General features: G+C 39.6%; 1 protein-coding gene across 2 annotated transcripts in view; it reads left to right on the top strand.

Moving 5' to 3' along the window:
- Positions 1-22,896, top strand: part of pdlim2 (PDZ and LIM domain 2 (mystique)) — a 59,755-nt gene extending 36,859 nt beyond the window's left edge. Inside the window, exons 7-10 of one of the 2 annotated variants that reach the window (XM_062051426.1) lie at positions 8,492-8,610; positions 16,542-16,687; positions 17,137-17,248; positions 21,999-22,896. In XM_062051426.1, coding sequence (XP_061907410.1) covers positions 8,492-8,610; positions 16,542-16,687; positions 17,137-17,248; positions 21,999-22,191 — 570 coding nt within the window. In that variant the 3' untranslated portion in view covers positions 22,192-22,896. Of the gene's footprint in view, positions 1-8,491; positions 8,611-16,538; positions 16,688-17,136; positions 17,249-21,998 lie in introns of both variants that reach the window. The other variant, XM_062051425.1, reaches the window with a different exon arrangement.

Raw genomic sequence — 22,896 nt, 5'->3', positions numbered from 1 at the left:
AGAAACCAAGAACTCGCCCTCGATCATTCTACAGTTATAACGTGATTGGGCAGGCACACTGTTTGTATTGTGGGAAAGCGGACGTGAAAACAGCCTGTCCGCACTCAGGTCCGCATGGAGCTGGAGGGGGCGTGGCCTCCAGCTCCGCCTGAATTTCGGGAGGTTTTGGGAGAAAATTTGTCCCGGGAGGTTTTCAGGGGAGGCGCTGAATTTCGGGAGTTTTACGGAAAATCCGGGAGGGTTGGCAAGTATGGACAGACAGATTCTGACTGGCTCCGAGGAGGGCTGGACTCGCTCCTGTTCACGTCTGCTGCTAGCCAAATGTCAGCGAGCAGTGACTAAGTTTGTGGTCAAAAGCTTGCACCCATTTGCCTCAGTAGAAGTTCCTTTTTTTCGGTAGGTGAATATTCAATTGTAGTCAGAGAAAAACATTTATGTTTTCCTCCCACCATATTTTGATTAAGTAATTTCCGTTATACAAAAAACAAAAAAAATATATTGTCTAAAAGTCCATCCATGTCAGCAATTACCTTCAAATGTGAAACTAAGATGTGATAACTCATTACATGCAAAGTGAGATATGGCAAGCCTTTATTTCTTATAATGTTGGTGATCATGGCTTACAGTTTTTAAAACTCCACACTTTCCCATGCTGTACAATGGGTACGGAAAGTTTTAATACCCCTTTTACATTTTTTATTCAGTTTCATTGCAGCCGTTTGCAAAAATTTCTAGCGGCAGACATGAACTGGAGCAAATAGTGCCCACCTCTAAGCCAGTCAGAATCTGTTTCTCGTCATACTCATCTAAATGAGAAAGCATTAATCTCAATTCAACCAATAATAGCGCTACCATTTTGGACTATGTTAGTACCTGTTGTATTCAGATGACGTGCTAGCGTTACTGCTATGGATGGGATTGGTGCAGTTCAAAAACGCGACTTTCATTTATAATTATTGCATGCTGTATGTTCAAATGTTTCAGCATATTGCCCGTATGTCCTCCTCCTTGATAAAATAGCAATCTTGCAAGTATTACAAGTAGCAATGTTGCTATTTTTTCTAGTAAAAAGTTAAGTGTTTGTTCCGCCCGGGCGCCGATATTTTGCGATCTGACGTCACTACGCACGTTGCGTAATGACGTCATCCCCACCCAGATTCCCATCCCTAGTCTTAATACTTACGTACATGAGGTTTTTGAGTTTATTTTTAATACATTTGCAAATATTTGTACATTTGTTTTTTTGTTTTTGATTTTTTTGCCAAGATGGGGTGCTGAGTTTACATTAATGAGAAATAATAAAAAAAATAACTTTTATGATTTTAGCAAATGAATGCAATGAAACTGTAAAACATTTAAAGGGGTCTGAATACTTTCGGTCCACACTATAAACCATAATCATCAAAATGATAGTAAATAACTGCTTGACATATCTCACTTTGCATGTAATGAGTTAAAAATCACATGTTACTAAATGTTACATTTTTTTGGTAAATTCTACAGAAGAATATTTCTTACATATATTTTGAAAAAAGTGATGTTTTTCTCTATGTGCCTTTTGAGAGTTCACTTTAGACTTTGTAAGGTCATGTTACCTCCAAACCCCCCCCCCCCCCCCCCCCTTTTCTCAAATAAGAACCGATAAGGAACCGAATCATTAAGCAGAATCGAAAGTGAATTCGGGACCGAAAAAAATCTCAATTACCATTCCTAGTTGCTATGTAGAGTGGCGTTTTCCATCATTTTCAGCAGACTCCATTGCAAAATGATTAACTCCCTTCCTCTTGCCCTCACGCGACATCCACCCAGGATAGGTTGAATCCCTTCCCTACTGTATGACTTGCAATGTGCGGCCCTCCGCAGACCACCAATACTATAATGAAACCGTAAATGATTACAAGTTACAGTATACAGGAATCTCAAAATGTCCACTGTAATCTGATGTAATTTGTCACAATTTCTGCACATCAAAGTGTGTCTATTCCTAAATAGTGAGCGTTAAATGAAAGGCTTAGAAACTGCTGATGATTTTTCATTATTTTGTGAAGTCTTTGGCACGTTGCTTGTCATCGTGTTGCTTCTGATTCTGTTTGCTGTTCATTTGGCCTCTAATCTTCTACATATGGCTTTTATTAGAAATAGCCTCATTGTGTGTGGCCAGCGGATTGAGAGGGACGGAGGGATTAGTATTGGCATCACAATGATCCGTCACTTAATGAATGCTGCTGCGCTACGTAAACTTGAGCCAAGAAAATACATTTACAGAGAATTATGAAGGACTGAAATGACTGAGTCTGACTTTGAAAGTTTACTGTGGAAATTACTTTGTAGTGCTTAAAGGCTCCAATTTTGACCCATTGTAAACTGTTCAATAATTAACTGAAGAAAATAAGATTAACAAGGCTAAGGTGCTGTTTTATTTAAGCCAAACCTACAGGTGCCCAAAATCTGTGACCCTCAGACCTTCTTAGATAAGTTAATATGAGTATAAAAACTAAAGGATTTCAATGAAATATATTCATTTGTGGCATAAACTCATGATCTGTGTGTTGTCATAGGTACTGTTCTTTGTCACAGAATATGAATACTCTGTAATACGCTGGTGCTAAGACATAATTACAAGGCCGGTTCAATCAGTGACAGTGAGTGAAAGACGAGTATGTTGCTTAAAGCAAACCACTGGATGAAAAACATGTACACATACACACTGCCATTATTATTAGTGGTATAATTAGCATTTACCCCAGTTTGACATATGCATCCCATTGTTCTTCATTGGTCTCACATGATTAGACATTGAATAGACTGATATTGGTCAATGCCAGCCATCCCAAAATAAAATGTTTCAACAGTCAGTGCTGGTTTATGCCCTGTAATTGAATCTGCAGGGTGGTAATGATGATGATGCAGAGTGACTTGCATGGAGCCAGACTGAAGGCCCCTTCACTGGCACTGTCCCCAGCATCACAATTGGCCTTGATCTGAAACAGCTGCCCTCATTTGAGTTTGCCAGTTCCTGTTTTTGTCTTTTGCTGTGGGCAATATTCAAAGACTTGTTTAGCTTTTGAAGATGAACCAATCACACTAAGTTATACACTCAGATTATACAGGGCTGAAACAGTGCTAAGAAGAAGCCAATTATATTCATTGAATTAAAGAAAATCCTCAAAAAACATGGCTGAGTATGTAGCCAACTTGATGAAGCAGTTGTAGCGTAGCACTGAAGAAGAGTGAGTGGAAAACGCCAGCCAAGAAGTTAAAATATTTAAACGGCACACATTTATCTATGAAAATATGGAATAGCTCCTGATGGTGTCTTTGCCAGAAAATCAGCGTGAAAGAGATGCCGTTGAAGGTAAATTACTACATTACTTCATAAAACTACTATAGTTGTAGGATTTGATACAATATATAAAAGTTAGTTTTTGTTTCTAAAAGGCATGCAACATGTTAAAACATTTCTGGAGTGCCAAGCACCAATTCAAATTTGTTAGTCATTTCAACGGGTGGCGCTTTTTCGCAATAGTTTTTTGAGGTACGAGGCGCGTCACAGAATAAAATAAACTTTTATCCCGGGGTACTATAATGTGTTTATTTAAACACTTGTGATCATCATTTTGTTACACTTTGGTTGCGATCATCAGGATCCATTTGTTACACATAGATCAAGGTTTAATCTCTAAATTGGATTCACAGACACAATGGAAATGAATTGGTAGGGTGTGTTTGACAACTAAGGGTGCCTCTGTACGTACTGAACAGATTATAGGGTACACATGCACAACATGATGGGGTCCAATAAAGGTTCTGTATCTAATTGTTTTTACAAAGCGCTACCTAGGTCGGCAGATTGTGGTCTGCATATAGTACTAAAGGATCTCTCAACACCAGTTAGAGATTAAAACACATTGCACTTTTATATTTTACACATGTAACAATCGAAAACATGCACACGTACATATATACATACATCCATGTTTCAGCATATCAGCAGTTTACTTGAGCATTTACTCTGTAACACGTCCTTGCAGCAATGTTTTTTACTTTATTTGCAGTTAAGTGTTAATAGGAGCTGTTTTATGACATGTCAGGGTTGGGCATCAGTGCATTTGCTGTACTGTAAAGTGCAATGCAGATGGCCAAGTAGAGGTACACCAACTTTGGGCTGGGGGAAAAAGTTTGAAAGAAATACTACCTAACTTTGACACGTGACAAATATGGAAAGGAAGGGACTCACTTTGTTTTGTACGTTCTGTTCTCTTCTGCTTAGAAGAAATACCAAGACTTAATATTACATCACCGTTCTACGGCTCATCTCCAAAATGTGATAATGATTTCTTCCTTGCTCCACAAAGTCAAGTGAAGCAGAAGATCGATGTATTTTTGGGTAGTGCGGCAGATTGTGTGAAACTATTTGCATTCTGGAACATTTATTTAGAACAAGAGGGAATGAGAGAAAATAACTTCTTACAGTTTATCCACATGTTTCATTCTCATGAACACCCACATGTAATGTGTTCTTTCTGTTTCAGATGTACCATCTAACCCCAAAAATTACATGGAAATGGCTGTACAGCCATTTCCGTTTATTAACAAAGTGGCGGAAAAAAACATTTCGCCTTTGAATTGACATTTGATTGTCTCTAGTCATGTATTATTATGGTTGTAGATTGCAGAGCTGTAGAACTACCCTGCGTAAGAGAGGTTTTGTTTAACTTAGGTACACAATATATAGGAGGTCCCATTCAAGAGCCGTACCTAATTTAGTATTATGTACTGTAGCCAGTGAGTGGCTCTCCTCCATCTTCGACCCACTATATTAATGATAACAATAATTGTGGCCTGTGTTCAGTATAGACATGTCCTAAATCCAACTATGAACTTCACAAACACACCATAAACTGGTGAAATAACAGGCATGCTTTGTGTTCAAGTTAATCAGTTACACCACCATGTTATATAATAATGCTGATATCATGCATGTTAAATGGATGCACAATCTAAAAACAATGATTTTTTATTTTAAAACTAATGGCTTTCAAGAATCACGTTAAAGTGCTTCCCAGCTGTACTGTGTTTACTGCAATTAAAACCATCAGAGGCCATTGGTTTGTTTTTCTTCCGCCTTCCTTTTTTTGTTTTTCTCTGGCTACATTCCTCTTGAGTCTCATAGATCACTGTTGGGATTTTATCTGAAAAACCTGCCTGCAGTTTGAGAGCAAGATTCACATTCAGCAGCCAGACAGTTACATAACATAAGATTGGTTTGCATTAGTGTGGATTCATCTGCACCACTAGTGTGGTTTCCCTCGGTCTTCATAAAGGGACCGTAAAGCCCTTACAGTATGTCTGTCAGGTATATATGCCCTGGAGATATTGTTCACAGCAGGAAAAGGACATGGATGGCGCTATTCCTGTACTCCGATCATATGGAATATGTGATCTTATGAGCCGGCAGTTATTATGTTGGGATTATTTTGTGAAGAGTCCCAGAGAGACATCTCGGTGATCGTTTCTGTTAAAGGCTTCATGGCACGCATCCCTAGTCTGCCCACTCACAAAGGAAAAGATGGAGGGAATTGTACTTAATTGAGAACAGAACACCGTTTAAACAGTTACTGGTTGAAACCGGGTGGTGGCATTGAACATACAAATCTTTGATGTCATCACTGCCAATGGACACTTCCGACTTTGCCCGCTAAGCGAGGCCCCCTTGGTTATAGTTATGTCCCACACATTTCATCAAAGACGGTGGAAGATCAGCAATCACTTTCTTGAATTTCAGACATATTTAGCATTTATCTTTCTTTACCGATGCTGAAAATCTGTCGCAGTGATCACTTAAGAGGCGGCAAAAGTACTTTGCCAAAGGCTACACATTCATGAAATTCGTGTTTTTAGAAGGTGCAAATTGCTAATGTGCGTGTTGTAGCAAAGTACTGGCGGTCAATACAGGACTACACATTCAAATTTATTGGGGAAAAATAGATGACTGATGCTGTCATTGTTACTAACCATAATCACCCAGTAAGCCACATTAAAGGAGACGTTGCGTAACGTTGTGTTCCTCCACGAGCTACTACTACCTCTTTAACATTCGTAAGAAAAAACAATACATGTCTTCAGTAGGTCTGTAGCTACCAACATAGGCCTATGTGTCATCAACAAAACAAACTACTACATTAAGCTACCTCTTTTTGTTCACATTCATAAAAAAAAAACAATACATTTGTTGAGTAGCCATGTCGACAAAGCAACCAACTACTAAAGCAAGTCTATTCAACTGACCGCCCGCGGGCCACAGTCTGCCCGCCAAAGCTTTTTATTTGGCCCGCCGAACATCACCCAAATAGACTTGATGAAACTATTAAAACTAGGGTTGATCATATATGCAGTACTCCCACCACCCCACAGGGGGCAACAGCGAGGCATATCTGTCACAATGAAGCAGCAGTGGGGTGAGTAGAAGACTACTCATTTAACCCTGGAAAAAATAAATAAATACGATTTCAAGATTTCAAAAGAAGGAACATCCATCCTCAACAGAACTTCTTTAGTTTCTATTTTTTCATGCTGTTGACTTGCTGCACACGCTGAAATCGAGTAGCGAGGGCAGAATAATGAATTTATTGACAGTGCAGTGTGAAAACTAATGTTTACTTTGTAATGAAGTAAACACAGTCTCAAAGGAATATAACTTGCGCAGGCACTTTCTGACAAAACATCCAAATTTCGATGTGCGGCCCCTGAGCACTTGGGCTCTTGAAACTGCGGCCTTCTTCATCTATCCCTCCATTTTCTACCGCTTGTCCCTTTTGGGGTCGCGGGGGGTGCTGGAGCCTATCTCAGCTGGATTCGGGCGGAAGGCGGGGTACACCCTGGACAAGTCGCCACCTCATCGCAGGGCGGCCCTCTTCATTATGTAGTTAAATAGCCCTGTTAACTAAAGGAAAGTACATTTCGTAATCCTTTTGTATTTATGAACATAATGCTGTAACAATTGGATTTCCTGAACTCTAATTTTTCATACCAGTACTGAACCAACCTTCGAACAAACAACCTTGCGCTTGTTGATATTCTTCACGTTCAGTTGTATATGTGGTCTTCCCACAAGCTACCTTTTGATCCAACGAAGATATGGTAGTTTGTCTTCGGTTTTAAAAATTGAGAGTTTGGCCCTTCCAATCTCTCAGGATATCATATATCCACATTACAAGTGCCCAATGCACGCCAAATGACCATGTTTTCTGAAATGAACAGAAATTGATTTTCAGTGTCTGTCTCAATGATCACACCTGATTGTTTGTGGGATAAGCTTCATTGTAGTGGGAGGGCGCTCTGCATTCCCCACGATATGATTGGTTGAAATACTCGGAATGATTGACAGGTTTGAAGCACGCGTTAATGGGTTCAACCCTGAGTCTTAACTGTGTAGTCTACTGGTAGCGCAGAATGGTGATTTCACCTTGTTATGGAACCCTTTGAAGAACCGTGGAGGTTAACAAGGAAATAGTGTTAAGTGAAAGTACTACTACGCACTTGTTTTTTGATGTTTGTTTTTAAATGGGTCTTACATCGAAAATAAAACAGCAGTTGTGGGTCCCTGGAGCCTGGAAACTTCTTGAAAGGAATATAAACAGCATTTAGTTTTAATGTGTATAAGTATACATGAATGAGGTTAATGGTGTTTATTTGGTGGGATGTCTTACAATGTGTCTGGTTTGAGTTATGTGCCAGCCAAACAATTTTACTGCTAAGTCACTCATGCACTCTGATGACCTAATTATAGCTTGATCAGTCAACCTTTGCTCATGTTGTTACTTTGCGGGCGCTTTGTTTCTGCTGGGAGCAGCAACAATAAAAGATCAATTTGCACCTCTATTCAAATGTTTTTATGAGCTTCTTTTTTGGAGCTGCACTCTAATGACTATGTGGCGCCCTCTTCTGTCCAAATTAAATACACATTCTGCTTCCTTGGCCTTTCCTGTCCCCTACCCTGTTGATTGTACAGCATTCCTGACTGAAATGTGCAGCTTTTAACCGTATAATAGTGAACAATGTCCACAACCATTGGGACTAAATAATTGACTTGTATGATTCTAGACCTGTGGAAGTACACACTGCCTTTCAACCAAACTAGCAAATATTTGTGCAGCAGGATGTGTTTGGAACCGATAAGTAGTTTGCACTGATATATAACCAAGATAAAATGAATGCTGAAGATAGTTGCTGGGAATGTTTGATTGGCCAACAGCAGCGGAATGTTGGGTGTGACTCCTATCAAAGGGCACCAAAGACGAGTGGCAGGGTGTTTTGATAATGTTGTGAAGGTTCTTTACATTTATTTGTATTAAATAGGGAAGTACTTTAGCTTTATACTTCCATAAATATTGAATATTATGTAGTATATAATTGATATTATTTTGGCACTGCAAAGTTGATTTTGTCTTTTTTACTTTCACTAAAACTATTTTGCAATTTTTCTTTACAGGACTTCTCTCCTTCAGACTACAGAAACAGCTCTGTGTCGAGCAGAACCCCTACTCCACCAGGACGCTACTCGCCCAATAGCGCTCTTGATCAGGACGTTCATATGTCTCCTCATCGCAGGTAAACATTCTGCATGCAGCATCTGTTCATCGGTCTGTCACATTTATCAGTGTTCCAAGTGCGGCTACATCTCTGTAATAGAAAGATACAACTTTTTTAAAGCATGATAAAAGTGTTGATTTACAAGGTTGACATTTTTTATACTGATACAGTATCTGGTTGTTTTATAGATTTGTATCCCACCCCAGACATTGCTGGTCCAAAAAATAAACTTGGCAAAAATAAAATAGTGTTAATCTTAACTGGTTTAGATTACATAATATTTGAGAACCCCAAAAGTATAAAGTTGATTTCAAATTAGTTTGAACTGGTTCCACTCAACTTTATGCATAAAATACAAGAACTGGAGGTGAATGTTGAATCAGTTTAATATTGCTTATTGAAACTGGTTTGACATAATGAATGATACATACAAAGTTAACCTGCCTTTTGTCTTGGGGCATATTTTGCATCTTACAGTGACCAGTGCTGATGCACACACATCATCCATCCATTTTCTTCCGCTTATCCTAATAACGCTCATGGTACTCTGGCATCTATGACGCCTAACACACTGCAAATAAGATCTGACAAAATATAAGATAAAAACAATAGATTTTAGGAAAAAATACTAAAAACTAGTGAAATTATCTGTCCATGCAGCATGTAATTTTTACTTGATAAGACATCCTAAATTAAGATTTCTGTATCTAGACTTATAAACTAAAAATAAGTATTTTATTCTGAAAACAAGCATTATTCATCTTGCAGTTCTTAAATTAGGCATTCTCGGGATGTTGCAGAATCGTTGAACAAGATTTTCTATGTTGGGAAAAAAATATATTTTATTTGAATACCGGTAATTCTTTTCTCAATGTTAAAACTAGAATAGACAATAGATATTCATGCTGAAACTAAGTTTATTCTGTAAAGTCAATGACTAAAAATAAGTAAAAAGCTTTTAAAACAAGGGGATTTTTTAGTAATACATATTTAAATGTAGGCAAGTGGCAAATCATTTGCAGTGCGTACCTGTAAATGAAAAGGCAGACTACACCCTGAACCACCATTCACACTCACATTCAATGAGTGGGAAGTGAACCCATGCTGCTGGGAAACCAACGCCCCCCCCCCCCCCCCCCCAACCACCCACACACACACACACACACACACACACAGCAATCCAATCAACATGTAAGGGTAAGATGTCGGAATATGGGAGCTGTGCCGAAGTGTCACATCCCTGAGCAGCGAGGGCAACTCTCCAGCAGCCATTTCCAATTTTGGTTTGTAGGCGTTTGATCCAGAGCTGGTCTTGAACCGACATTTGGCTACTCATCCTTCACAATATACTATTCCAGATTTTATCTTGGTAGAAACCAGATCTGCAGACATTCCTTTCGTATTGATGCAATGATTGTTTCCTTCTTCTAAAGGCTGTGTTGAAACTGCAAATGGGCTGTCACACCGATGTCTCCATAAAAATTTACAATTGCTGCAGCTGTGCGTATGTGAGAGTGCGCAAGTGTAGTTCATTAGTAGTTCATTGCAGCGGCAAACACGTTCTTCCATGTTCCTCTGGGGAACACATCAACTCCGTGTGCCACCTTTCCCTGACTGTGTTTTCCTCACCAGCTCTCTGATGAGGTGATGTATCTGGGATTAGTAATTTCACAGTGAGCAGACGCAGCCCTCTTGAAATTAAGTGTAAAATTGCAGGCTTAAGCTATAACTAAAAGTCTGTCCAGTAATGCTTTGTGTCCACTGTTTTTCGCTTTTTCCACGAGGGTTGACTTTGGCCCCCGTTGGGTAACCACAGTTGGTGATATGATGTGTCAGCAATTGCAGTCACATGCAAACACCCAGTGTTCCCAGAAAAAAGGTCTGATTTCCCCTCTTCCCCTAATTGGCCTCTTGTTTGGAGCCCCCAGACTGCACACCAAGCCCCTCTCTGCTCCTTCTCAGCCAATCACAGCCCTTCAGACACCCATCTGCCCACCCATTTATGTAGCGTGGCCAATGAGTTGCAGACCAGGGACACACCTTTTCAGTCAAACTCTTGTTTTTCTGTCTTGTCTGGTGTAAATAGGTGTATGGTATGCATCTGGCCGTGTTTATGAATATGCTTTTTATACATATGAGTTACCAGGACAGTGAAGTCTTACTGTAGAGTGCTTCTTTCGCTTGTTCTCTATTGCTCTCTGAGGTGAGTGTTTTATGTTTAGTTTGTGTAGATTAACTGTCTTGTGCACACTATTTGAGGAAGCTGTCTTTAGGAGATGTTAATCAGCATTTCATATTTTAAATATGTTGCCAACTCTGCTTTTCTGTATGGGGGACCAGATAAAAAATATGTAGCCCTCATTAAGTACAAAACAGGGAATATCAGCCACAATTTGTCTGACTTTTTATTCTCTTGGTAAAATTGTGTTGTCCTCTGCTTCTTGCTGTGTCCCTAACTGCTGTTACTTGAATTCCTCACAATACTTTCCATTAGTTTTGAGATTGCTTGTCAGAAGGGATGGGGAGCAAAGTAAGAAGGGAAATAGGGTTGTTGAGGGTGGGGCTGAGCATGTGGAGAATTTGGAGTTTGGACTTAGGAGGTCTGTTGTTAGTTTGAGCAATGTTCAGAGATGCAAAGGAAATCTTTTTGCTTTGGCTGTATTTTTGTTGTTGCCAAGTTAGTATTCAGAGAACAATGTGCTAAGACACCATGCCTGTGTGTTCCCTTGTACATTCAGACCTCGATGGGGCAAACTGATTCACAGCGTACATTCATTCTTCAGTGACGCGGGTTTTCCTGTTTTGTCTGTCTTGAGCAATTTTTGGAAGCAAATTAAAGCCATGTCATTGTGGGGAAAGTCCTGCCTGTGGGATTTATGTGTGTAATGAAGCCACATGCACCATGCAGAGGATGCCTCAATGACTTCAGTGAAAATCCAGTTTATTCTTGACAGATCTGTCAACTCTTTGCTGCTGTGTGAGAGTCATAAATTTAATTGAATAGAGACATGGATATTCCATTTTTATTAAGTTGCATTCTTTATGTAATTTAGTGTTAACCACAAAGAGTCATCACTCTAAATTACCAAGCTGAATCAGCGCTTCAAATGTTGTATTAAAAAAAGGTTGCAAAGGACAGAACAAGTGCAACAGTGCTGTCCACATACAATATAAGCAAGTTAAACAGTAACTTGCTAGTGTTATGTCATGACAGGTGGGACCGTCCATCAGGTTAACTCGAATGACCCTGGTTGACATCTCACCACCTCTCCGCGTGCGTGCGTGCGTGCGTGCGTGCGTGCGTGCGTGCGTGCGTGCGTGCGTGCGTGCGTGCGTGCGTGCGTGCGTGCGTGCGTGCGTGCGTATGTTAAATCGTCCTGCTCCACACCTGGCTCGACCGGTGTACACAACCAACCGGTTCTTACTGACAGCCAACACTCAGCAGCTCTCGCTCACTACATACTTGTCATTGTGTGTTTTGTAATGTACAAAAGCATCTGCCAGTTGAGGCTTCAATGCATGTTTCTTCCAGTAAAAGTGTTTCGCTACCCGACCAGGGACAAAGAATGTGCTTGTAAACAGAGCTACTGTTCTTCTTAATTAGCTGCCATGTCATACTTCCCCCTTGGTGAAAGCTCACTTCCACCACTCGTGTGTACACTGACTTGTTGCAAATAACCACAAACACAAACTTGTTTCTAACAATATGTAATAGTTTTCCTCATGCTGTTTTGTGCGTTGCAACTGGGCCTGGTGTCAAGTGTTGAGGATATGATGTTGTTTCTTGCCTGCGGTGTGAACTTTTTCTTGTCTGGAGGTCAAAGTTCCAAAGCCAGCTGCTGCCCTCCCATCATTTCCTCTGGATTCCATGCTCACAACGTCTCTGAAATACTTGTTTCTGCCAGTCATGTCTTGCAGCTGGAGCTGTCTTGGAATAAACGATTTGCATAGTTTAACACTAAATTGACCCTAGTGTGTCCTGTGCCTGAATGCAGCTGAGATAGGCTCCAGCACCCCCGCGACCCCGAACGGGACAAGCGGTAGGAAATGGATGGATCATCTGATTCCTTAGATTTTGCCCATGGTCAACGAAAAGTCGAATCTACAGCATTTTCTAAAGAGGAATAAACAGTTGGTGATTTGTACTAGTGTATACGTACTGGTCACTAGGTGTCAGTAGCTTACTGGGTGTGCTCTATCATTTATATAGTGACTCAATCTCAAGTTAATCAAAGGTAATTATAAAAGAAATACAGTCTTTCATTTAAAGCGAACAAAAAAAAGATCTCATTTGTGACCATTTCCGCCTTAGTTCAAGGACAGGCCTCCTCAGACCTCAATCAGTCCACCGGAACATGCGTTTGTTTCGATCAGAGGGATGAATAAACTTGTTGAGACACTTTTTCCATATTCAATCAGTTACATTTAATTCCTTCAACAAAAACGACATACTTGCAGATATCTCTGGACAATTGAATACACACGTCACCACGCTTGTTGTATCAAGTGGATGCATGAGGGCCTTATTCAAAACTCAAGGGTTTTTATGGCAAAGACAAAGAAGAGGGAGATACATAGGGGTGGCTTTACTTTGGTCTTTGAATCCAACCTAACATATGATGCTTTAGTTTGGAAAGAACTTTGTGTAAGAAAATACAATGCTTTTGTCTTTATGCCACCCTCCCTTGAAAACTTGCCACCTTTCAACAGAAAACAAGATGTTCCAAATCTGTATTGAAGGCTGTTCAAAGTTCCCAACATCTGTCTAGTCATTTAGTATCAGGCCATAAATTACAAGAATTAATCTCATATTGTGCATTAATATTCTATAAGCAATCCTTAAAGGCCTTCTAAATCATAACAACCTTTCAAAAAAGGCTAAACCACCGTTTAGTGAGGTGCTCGGTTCTGAAGCAGCACCAAGAGGACATGAAACTTGAAAGTAGGTCATGATTAAGATTAAGATTAAAGTACCAATGATTGTCACACACACACTAGATGTGGTGAAATTTGTCCTCTGCATTTGACCCATCCCCTTGGGGAGCAGTGGGCAGCAGCGGCGCCACGCCCGGGAATCATTTTGGTGATTTAACCCCCAACTCCAACCCTTGATGCTGAGTGCCAAGCAGGGAGGTAATGGGTCCCATTTTTATAGTCTTTGGTATGACTCTGCTGGGATAATGCATTTTGATAAAGCATTCTAATTGTGTCCTGTAAATGTGACAGCGACAAGTAAACAACACATTCTCAATGCACTGTAGAGTCTTCGCTAGCTCTAGTGGCTAACATCCCTCCACATTGGGATGCTACTTCCAAATCCCTAATCCTCGACTGACTCCAGAGTGGAAAATAAACCGTTTCTCACAAGTATCATCACTGAAGGACGAGGAATAGCTAAACTTGCTACACTACACATCGTTGGAGGCTAAACTAACCAGTAACTACTAAGCTAGAGCTCTTGAAGGTAAACAGAGGTGGGCGGATCAATATAAATATGGACAGTATCGATACCAAGTATAGTATCAGGTCAGGTATCTAGACAATACTACAGTGCTTAGGTTATTTTTAATTATTTTTTTTTTTGTCGTTTTTGTTATTGTTTACACATTCAGGAAATAACTCTGTGGACACAGGTGGGCACTAAGGGCAAAAACCAAAGGATTTAAATCAGAGATTATAGTTGGAATTAATTCAAATATATAATTGATGTTATGTCGCCATTCTGTGTTTTTGTCTCATAATTGTAATCAAAAATGTAAAAATTCAATGATTTTGAAAATTGTCAATATCAAAATGGCCAATACTGCCCCAGTAACTACTTGGTATTGAATCGATCCCCCACATTTTTAGTATCTCCCAAAACTAAACAGAAGAATATGTTCTTAATACTATTTTAACAGACGCGTAGATAGAACCTTGTTACAAAAGTAACCAGATATTAACAAGTAGATTAATAATATTTTTGAGAAAATAATACAACCGTAAGTGACAATATTACCGTATTTAAGGCACACCTAAAAACCTCCAATTTTCTCAAAAGCTGACAAGTGCGCCTTATAATCTGGTGCTCCTTATATATGGACCAATATTGAGCCACAACAGGTCTCGCAACTACGGTAAGGAGCCGCCGACTTCATTTTCCTCCGTAGAAGAAGCGCGCGGTGCATGCTGGGATATATGACTGCGCGAGGTGTGCCGTTTCATTTCCATTTCCATTTGTGTGTTTATGTAAAGACCCCAAAATGGCTCCTATTAAGAGACACGCTTACGACGCAGAGTTTAAACTCAAGACGATCAGTCACGCAGTAGAACACGGGAATAGAGCAGCAGCGAGAGAATGTAAAATTGTCACTGGAATGCTAGACAACAGCAGCGACACTGACTCGATTAATTGATTGATTGATTGAAACTTTTATTAGTAGATTGCACAGTTCAGTACATATTTCGTACAATTGACCACTAAATGGTAACACTCGAATACGTTTTTCAACTTGTTTAAGTCGGGGTCCACGTAATCAATTCTTTGTAGGGATGACGACTTCGATGTTGGATGCCGTATTCGCCCAACTGTTTAATTCGGACACTGAAGAAGAATTCTTGGATGAGGAATAACTTAGTACAGTGCGCTTTACATGATTATTTTGTGTGTTGTGTGACATTAACGTTTGAGCAACATTGAGTTATTGATATATTGTTATTGCTTTGCACTATTTCGAGTGTTACTATATTGTGATAGCACTAACGTTTGATTTACCGTAACAGTATCATTGTTTTTTACGTGTTTATTGAATCGAGGAAAAGTTTCCCTCCACTATGTGATATAAATGTTGCACTACATGTTATACCTTGCTGTTAAAAGATAAACGAAATACCACGTCACTGACTTTACCTCTGGGAAAATAATAAAACAGCTGTTTATTCATTGTGGGAGTGAACGGAGTTGTCAGAACGCTGGTTTGTAATCTATTAATAAAGTTTGACTGACCTGACTGACTGTTTTGTTGACATTCCCTTTAGCGCAGCTCCATCTAATGGATGCATAATGTAACCCCAGCCTCCACTGTAGCGTCTATTCTATGCGCCTTATCATGCGGTGCGCCTTTATATATGAACAAAGTTTTAAAATAGGCCATTTATTGAAGGTGCGCCTTACAATCCGGTGCACCTTATAGTGCGGAAAATACGGTACTGCATATGTCAGCAGCCATTTAGGGGCCTTTATATCTTGTTTTAAATGGTTGTATTATCATTTATGTCAAATGATATGACTTCATATATATCGTTATCGCAGGAGCCGGCAATATCTGTTGTGATATACTGTAGATTTTAGGCCATATCGCCTAGCCCTACTTGAAAGGAAGTAAAAGTCAAAACAAAGTTTTCGTATGTTTTCGAACCATTACCTTTGCAAAAGAAGGGCTATGCCTGTGGGGCGAGGCGGTGCGTCCTGGCCCGCGCCGTGTCCAATTTCCAGCAGTACGGCAGGCATGAGGCTCGCCTTGGATTAGCGAGCTTCGTGCCTGACAGCCTCAATCACATTCCCCATGTAGAAACATTCTCCCAACACGATAAGTAAAATATTATCGTGTGCAGATAAAAAAAAAAAAATTATAGAGTAAGACGTGGGAGTCCAAAATACATCCAGTTGAGACACGTGATGTCACAGCAATAGGAAGCAGCGATTGCTCAGCCGAAATTGAACGTACTCTGTAAAAACTATTTGTCTGCACACAAGTCTTTTACTCATATTCAAAGAAGGCATGAACGCAATTAATTAAACCTCCCAACATTTGCTGACTGCAGGGCACTCAGGAGGAATTATCTTGTCTCCCTCCCACAGTGTATAGTCGAATCAGACTCGTCCAATTAGAATCTTCGACGGTTTGAAGATAGCCCTACTTGCAGCATTCAAGTATATTTATCCTTTTTTTCCTTCTTTTTTACAGTAGTTCAAGCTCTGAATCCATCATGCAGAGGTTTGACAAGGACTCCGAGGTGTACAAAATGATCCAGGACAATCGAGAGTCTCGTGTGACGCCACGTCAGTCCAACACCTTCAAAATGCTACAAGAGGTTCTGGAGGCTGACGAGAAAGGTTAGGAAAAACACACAATGTGACAAATACCATAAAGGTCGACAAATGAAATGCATACATATCTATAAATACGCTTGAGTCATGTTGACCAGCAGTAGAGGGAGCGTGATTTGATGGCGCGCACAGCCTGGAAGTGCTTCAACTGTTTTGTCAAATGTCTGCTGGCATCTTTTGTATTGGAAACAACTTGCGCTTGCATATGGATATCATTTGTGCTGTTAGCACAGAGAACCTCCCCTGAGTCTAATTTATGTTGTGAAAATCAGATTGTGGAATGCATGTGGGAAGTGAATCAATTCTCATACTAATAACATTCTTTTATGACATGAAGATAACCAGTGGGAGGACGTGTGTGTTGACTAGTGAAAGACACAAACAATCCTCAATGACAGAGGAGTTGTAATGTTTGCATGCACGTGTGTACTTACTGAGTGTGTGCGTTATTCCAGAGGCGACGCTGAAGTTTCCGGGAAAACTATCGCCCAATCCTCCCAAGCCAGCCGCGCCTGTTGGAGGCGGCAGCAAATATCACATCTGTGAAAAGTGTGGCACCAGCATTGTGTGAGTATACTAATGCAAAGTATTTATAGAGTGCTTTACAAAACAGGGGTCTCAACCTTGACTACATTTTGTGCCCCTCCACTTATAATCATACATGGTGTTATCAACGTTCCCTAAAATTTTTCCATGTGTCTGAGCAAACTCAATAACTCCCTGAGCATTCAGTGGAGCATATGTGAGCAATATGAAACATGCACACTGTGGCCATACCAGGAGCACACCTGTCCTAAACATGACTTAATCACAAGTTAAATGTTTTATTATAATAATCATGGGATTATTTTCTAATATAAGTGAATTGGACCATTTACCATTAAAATAACAAAATCTTGGTTTTTTTATGAGCTAAATACCATATTTTTCGGATTATAAATCACATTACCGTAAAATATCAAATATTATTTATCTCATTCACGTAAGAGACTAGGCGTATATCCGCAATCGTCACACACACACGTCAACCAATAAAAATTTGGCGGGGGCGGGTCATGGCGGAAGTTCATTGTGGAAAAAAAAGATGCTACCTGCTACTACTTCCGTACCTATGAAAATTGATCATTTCAACATTGGCGGTGAATTATAAAAACTGAGATTAGCGACTGGGAGTGACAGATTGCTTGGTAAACGTATAGCATGTTCTATATGTTATAGTTATTTGAATGACTCTTACCATAATATGTTACGTTAACATACCAGGCACGTTCTCAGTTGGTTATTTATGCGTCATATAACGTACACTTATTCAGCCTGTTGTTCACTATTCTTTATTTATTTTAAATTGCCTTTCAAATGTCTATTCTTGGTGTTGGATTTTATCAAATAAATTTCCCCAAAAAATGCGATTTATATTCTGGTGCGATTTATATGTTTTTTTCCTTCTTTATAAATCCGGAGCGATTTATAATTCGAAAAATACGGTACTAGTATTGTACGTCTGGGTGGGGGTCCTACTCCTGAAAGAATGTGTACCCCTTTCAGAGATCTTATTTAGTTCCCCTAAAACATTCTCATGTTGCACAATAAAATGTAAGCATGGGATCCAGTGTAATTATTTCTCTGTAAAATATATATTTTTTATTAGCATTTCTGTAATTTAGGAACAGCATTTCATGATTATCCATAAATTAACGTCCTTAATAAATGATAGTATAATAAGCACACATCTGATCAAGGAGTCGTAGTGTGCCAACCTGGCATTTACACTTTGTGTGGTGTTGGAGTTGTCTGACTTTTTGTGTGGCCATAAATGCATCAGTGGCTATGTGCCATGAGTGCGTGTGTTGGTGCAGGTGAGCGAACGCGAGCAGCTGCTGTTGATATGACAGATAACAAAGAGTTGGTTTTGGCCTGGTTTGTACGACAGATAACTGCTTTTTCCTTAGAATTATTTTACTAATGTTTTTGGTGTGGTTACGGCCGAATATGAACTGTTTTGTTCAATAAAGTGATGGATGGAATTCCTGTCTAGTTTCAAGCGTCCCGACAGACTTTACAATAATTAAACAGTGTTGAGAAACATTGTTTTAACCTATAGGGCTGCATGTTGTCACCTATCACTCAGTCGCTTTGCAAAATTCTACAGAGCAAATAGTTATGTTTATTTTGTTTAGAGGTCATATTGGATTTTATTTTGTGCGCGACATGGTGTGCGCAGAGGACAGACACGTGAGCAGGCGCGCACCGTAGAAGGAACGGTAGGTGTATTTGCGGCCCGTGCACCTTTAGCGGCTGGTAGTTAATTATATGATGAATCCCATTAGAAAGAGCACCAACTACAATATCGATGAAACACAAAATTGACAGCACAACAAGCACACATTAGCAAATGGAACCACTTTCTGTAAGCAAGCTGAAGTGTCCTGGTGAAGTTAACTGTGTCAAAATTCATCATTTTTATATTCAATTTTACATTTATAATTACTTAAGGCGTACCATGGCTCATGTTCACTGTAGCTGCTGGTAAAAGTAGCTAACACATGTAGTTACGTCGTTAAAATGTGATTCTGAAGCCCTCACCCAGACTCGACCTCTAGTGGCCCCCAGGTAAATTTAGTTTGAGAGCTCTGCCTTACAACGTTTATAATCTTATACATGATAAATGATAAACTCCCCATGCCAGTACGACAACTGGGACAAAACCTATGTTGTCCACGTCTTCAAAACAAGTCCCATTGATAACCCCTTAAGTTTAAGAGAGATACATCCCTTTAGTAGTGACTGGGAGGTTGCTCCAACATGGCCATGTTTTTCTCCGCCATGACTGCTCAGTGTAACATTCTAAATTGTAACATCCAAAGTGAAGTAGTGAAAATGAAGTAGAATTGTTATTAAAATTATAGGAAATAGGATTGAAAATATTGATGCATTCCATAATCCTGCTTTACATGTTTGATTGAAACTTTTATTAGTAGATTGCACAGTACAGTACATATTCCGTACAATTGACCGCTAAATGGTAACACCCGAATAAGTTTTTCAACTTGTTTAAGACGGGGTCCACGTTAATCAATTCATGGTAAAAAAACATAATCATCATCATTATTATATATTGTCTTTATTTCGGACACAAACATGGCACATAGAAGAGTAAAAACAAAGACATCAACAAACCGCACCATCAAAATAAAATAAAACCTTTAAAATAAAAATACATTTTAAATAAATAAACAGAATGTTGTACAGAAGTGGTCACCGACATTTTTGAGCCCAAGATCCCTGGTTTCAGCCAAAAACCAAAGCAAGATCTAACCCTGCGTCAACTGTTTTATGTGTGTATCTAATCTAAGATTGACTGGTAGATTGCAATCGACGGTATTACAATTTTATTTTAAAATGATCGAAAAGCCGTGATTGATAACTGCACTTTGATAAACTCAAGGACTGACTGGCCCCAGCTCGCTAGCTTAAATGCTAACATAAAAACAGGGAACATTGTCTTTCCCTATTTAGAAACACACCCCAATCTAAGCTTATATAAACACATTACTGCCTGAACAACTAAGATATTTGATTGTGTACATTGAACCTACAAGCTGTCCTCTCTTAGAACAGAGTGATCACGCTACACTCAGAAATACAGGACAGTGGTGTTTTTACGGTGCGTTCAAGGACTGTAGGACGCCACACTGCCCGCCATAAATAACAATAATAGATCTTATTTATTACATACTTTTCCTTTATATTAGTGATGTCCGATAAATGCTTTAAAATGTAATATCGGAAATTATCGGTATCTGTTTCAAAATTATCGGTATTGGTTTCAAAAAGTAAAATGTATGACTTTTTAAAACGCCGCTGTGTACACGGATGTAGGGAGAAGTACAGAGCGCTAATAAACCTTAAAGGCACTTCCTTTGCGTGCCAGCCCAGTCACATGATATCTACGGCTTTTCACACACACAAGTGAATGCAAAGCATACTTGGTCAACAGCCATACATGTCACACTGAGGGCGGACGTATAAACAACTTTAACACTGTTACAAATATGCGCCACACTGTGAACCCACACCAAACAAGAATGACAAACACATTTCGGGAGAACATCCGCACCGTAACACAACATAAACACAACAGAACAAATACCCAGAACCCCTTGCAGCACTAACTCTTCTGGGACGCTACAATATACACCCCCGCTACCCCCACCCCCGTAAACCCCGCCCACCTCAACCTCCTCATGCTCTCTCAGGGAGAGCATGTCCCAAATTCCAAGCTGCTGTTTTGAGGCATGTTAAAATAAATAATGCACTTTGTGACTTCAATAATAAATATGGCAGTGCCATGTTGGCATTTTTTTTCCATAACTTGAGTTGATTTATTTTGGAAAACCTTGTTACATTGTTTAATGCATCCAGCGGGGCATCACAACAAAATTAGGCATAATAATGTGTTAATTCCACGACTGTATATATTGGTATTGGTTGATATCAATATTGGACAATATCGGAATATCGGATATCGGCAAAAAAGCCATTATCGGACATCTCTAATTTAAATAAATCTTAAAGTACAAACCAATATTTAAAACCATAAAAGCTTAGCCATTAAAACAGATAAAATACATATGCGGTCCTCTCCAAGGTTTCTCATAGTCATTCACATTGACGTCCCACTGGGGTGAGTTTTCCTTGCCCGTATGTGGGCTCTGTACCGAGGATGTCGTTGTGGCTTGTACAGCCCTTTGAGACATTTGTGATTTAGGGCTATATAAATAAACATTGATTGATTGATAAAATACTATCAGGAAAGCACAAGAAACACAAAAGTTGGTAAATAGTGTGTTTTCTAACATTGTCTATTTTAGTTACATAAAAAACAACTTAATAAAAAGATTTCAGTGTGTGTATAAGTACTTTTTGAGCACATTCAACAATACAGCGATAATAATAACCATGATCATTTTAGTCACGAGAACTGTGATCTGAAATGTTCATATCGCTACATCCCTAGTCCTGCCACAACTCTCGCCTCATCTGGTGCACTGAAACAAGGCCAGGGGTAAGAGCTGGCAGTGGACGATGCACCTTACATCCATGAATGTGATCTTTAATGTTCCTTTTCTAACATATCTTGTATTGTAGACTTTAAACTTTCAAATCATGCTCATATATTAGAGTTGTGTGATTCCTTAAGGTGTTTATTATTTTTGTCTAAATACACTTCTGTTAGAAAAGATGAACATTCATCAATCCTCCTAGACTACATTGACCTAAAGGGTTCCTCTGACTCCATGCACTGGTCTCTCCCCAGCACACAGGCTGTTCGCATCGTGGACGACCGCTTCCGTCACCCCGAGTGCTACACGTGCTCGGACTGCGGCCTCAACCTGCGGATGAGAGGTCACTTCTGGGTGGGAGATGTGATGTACTGTGAGAAGCACGCCAAGCAGCGGTACCAAGGCCCAGAGAGCTCGCTGCGATCCAGCTTGTCCCCTCGCCAGTGAGTCTGCGGCACTGGCCTGCCTGAATATCCACCTCGACTGACTCTGTTACGGACCTTGGGCATGTGGACCGGGGAATCAACAACATGGCCCAGAATGTTCTATCCTGATTACAGTCAACTCTGTTTGGCATTAGTATAATTCACTTCAAATTCACTTTGACAATTTTCGGGAGGTTTTCCATGTGCCAGCTTTACAACAATACCAGTACTGTACTTTATTCAACACACCTCTGACAATCTGGATCATATTTCTTATTACAGTAGTTTGGTGATACAAAGGGACCAAATCCAACCCAGACCGCATGTCATAAACATATAGTGAGTGTGTGTGCGTGCGTATGTGTGAACAAGAGAGGAAGTAGAAAGAGTCACACGTTGTTTTGCAGACTCGAATTATTTTGTGATATATTTTATTTTATACGCTAGGCTAAGCCACAGCGCCTCAAATGTTATCTTTTTTTTGTAAACTGAATTTATTAGGAAAAACATGAAAAAAAAGAAGTGTTTTCTGACTTTTTTTTTGCTTTTGTGTGGTTTATGAGGGGTTACAGATTATTTCAATTTACAACTACTTTGAATGTGTGAACAGTATGCAATAATATATATTTACCATGTATGCACATGACGTGTGGAAAAAAGTGATGATATATTTACCTATTTACAGCAGTACTCTTCATGTGGCACTTAATAAATTGCACAATTTAAA

Source organism: Entelurus aequoreus, linkage group LG06 (assembly GCF_033978785.1).
Source record: "Entelurus aequoreus isolate RoL-2023_Sb linkage group LG06, RoL_Eaeq_v1.1, whole genome shotgun sequence".
NCBI classification, from domain to species: domain Eukaryota; kingdom Metazoa; phylum Chordata; class Actinopteri; order Syngnathiformes; family Syngnathidae; genus Entelurus; species Entelurus aequoreus.
The sequence above is the reverse complement of the archived record's forward strand: the minus strand, read 5'-3'. Positions and strand labels throughout refer to the sequence as shown.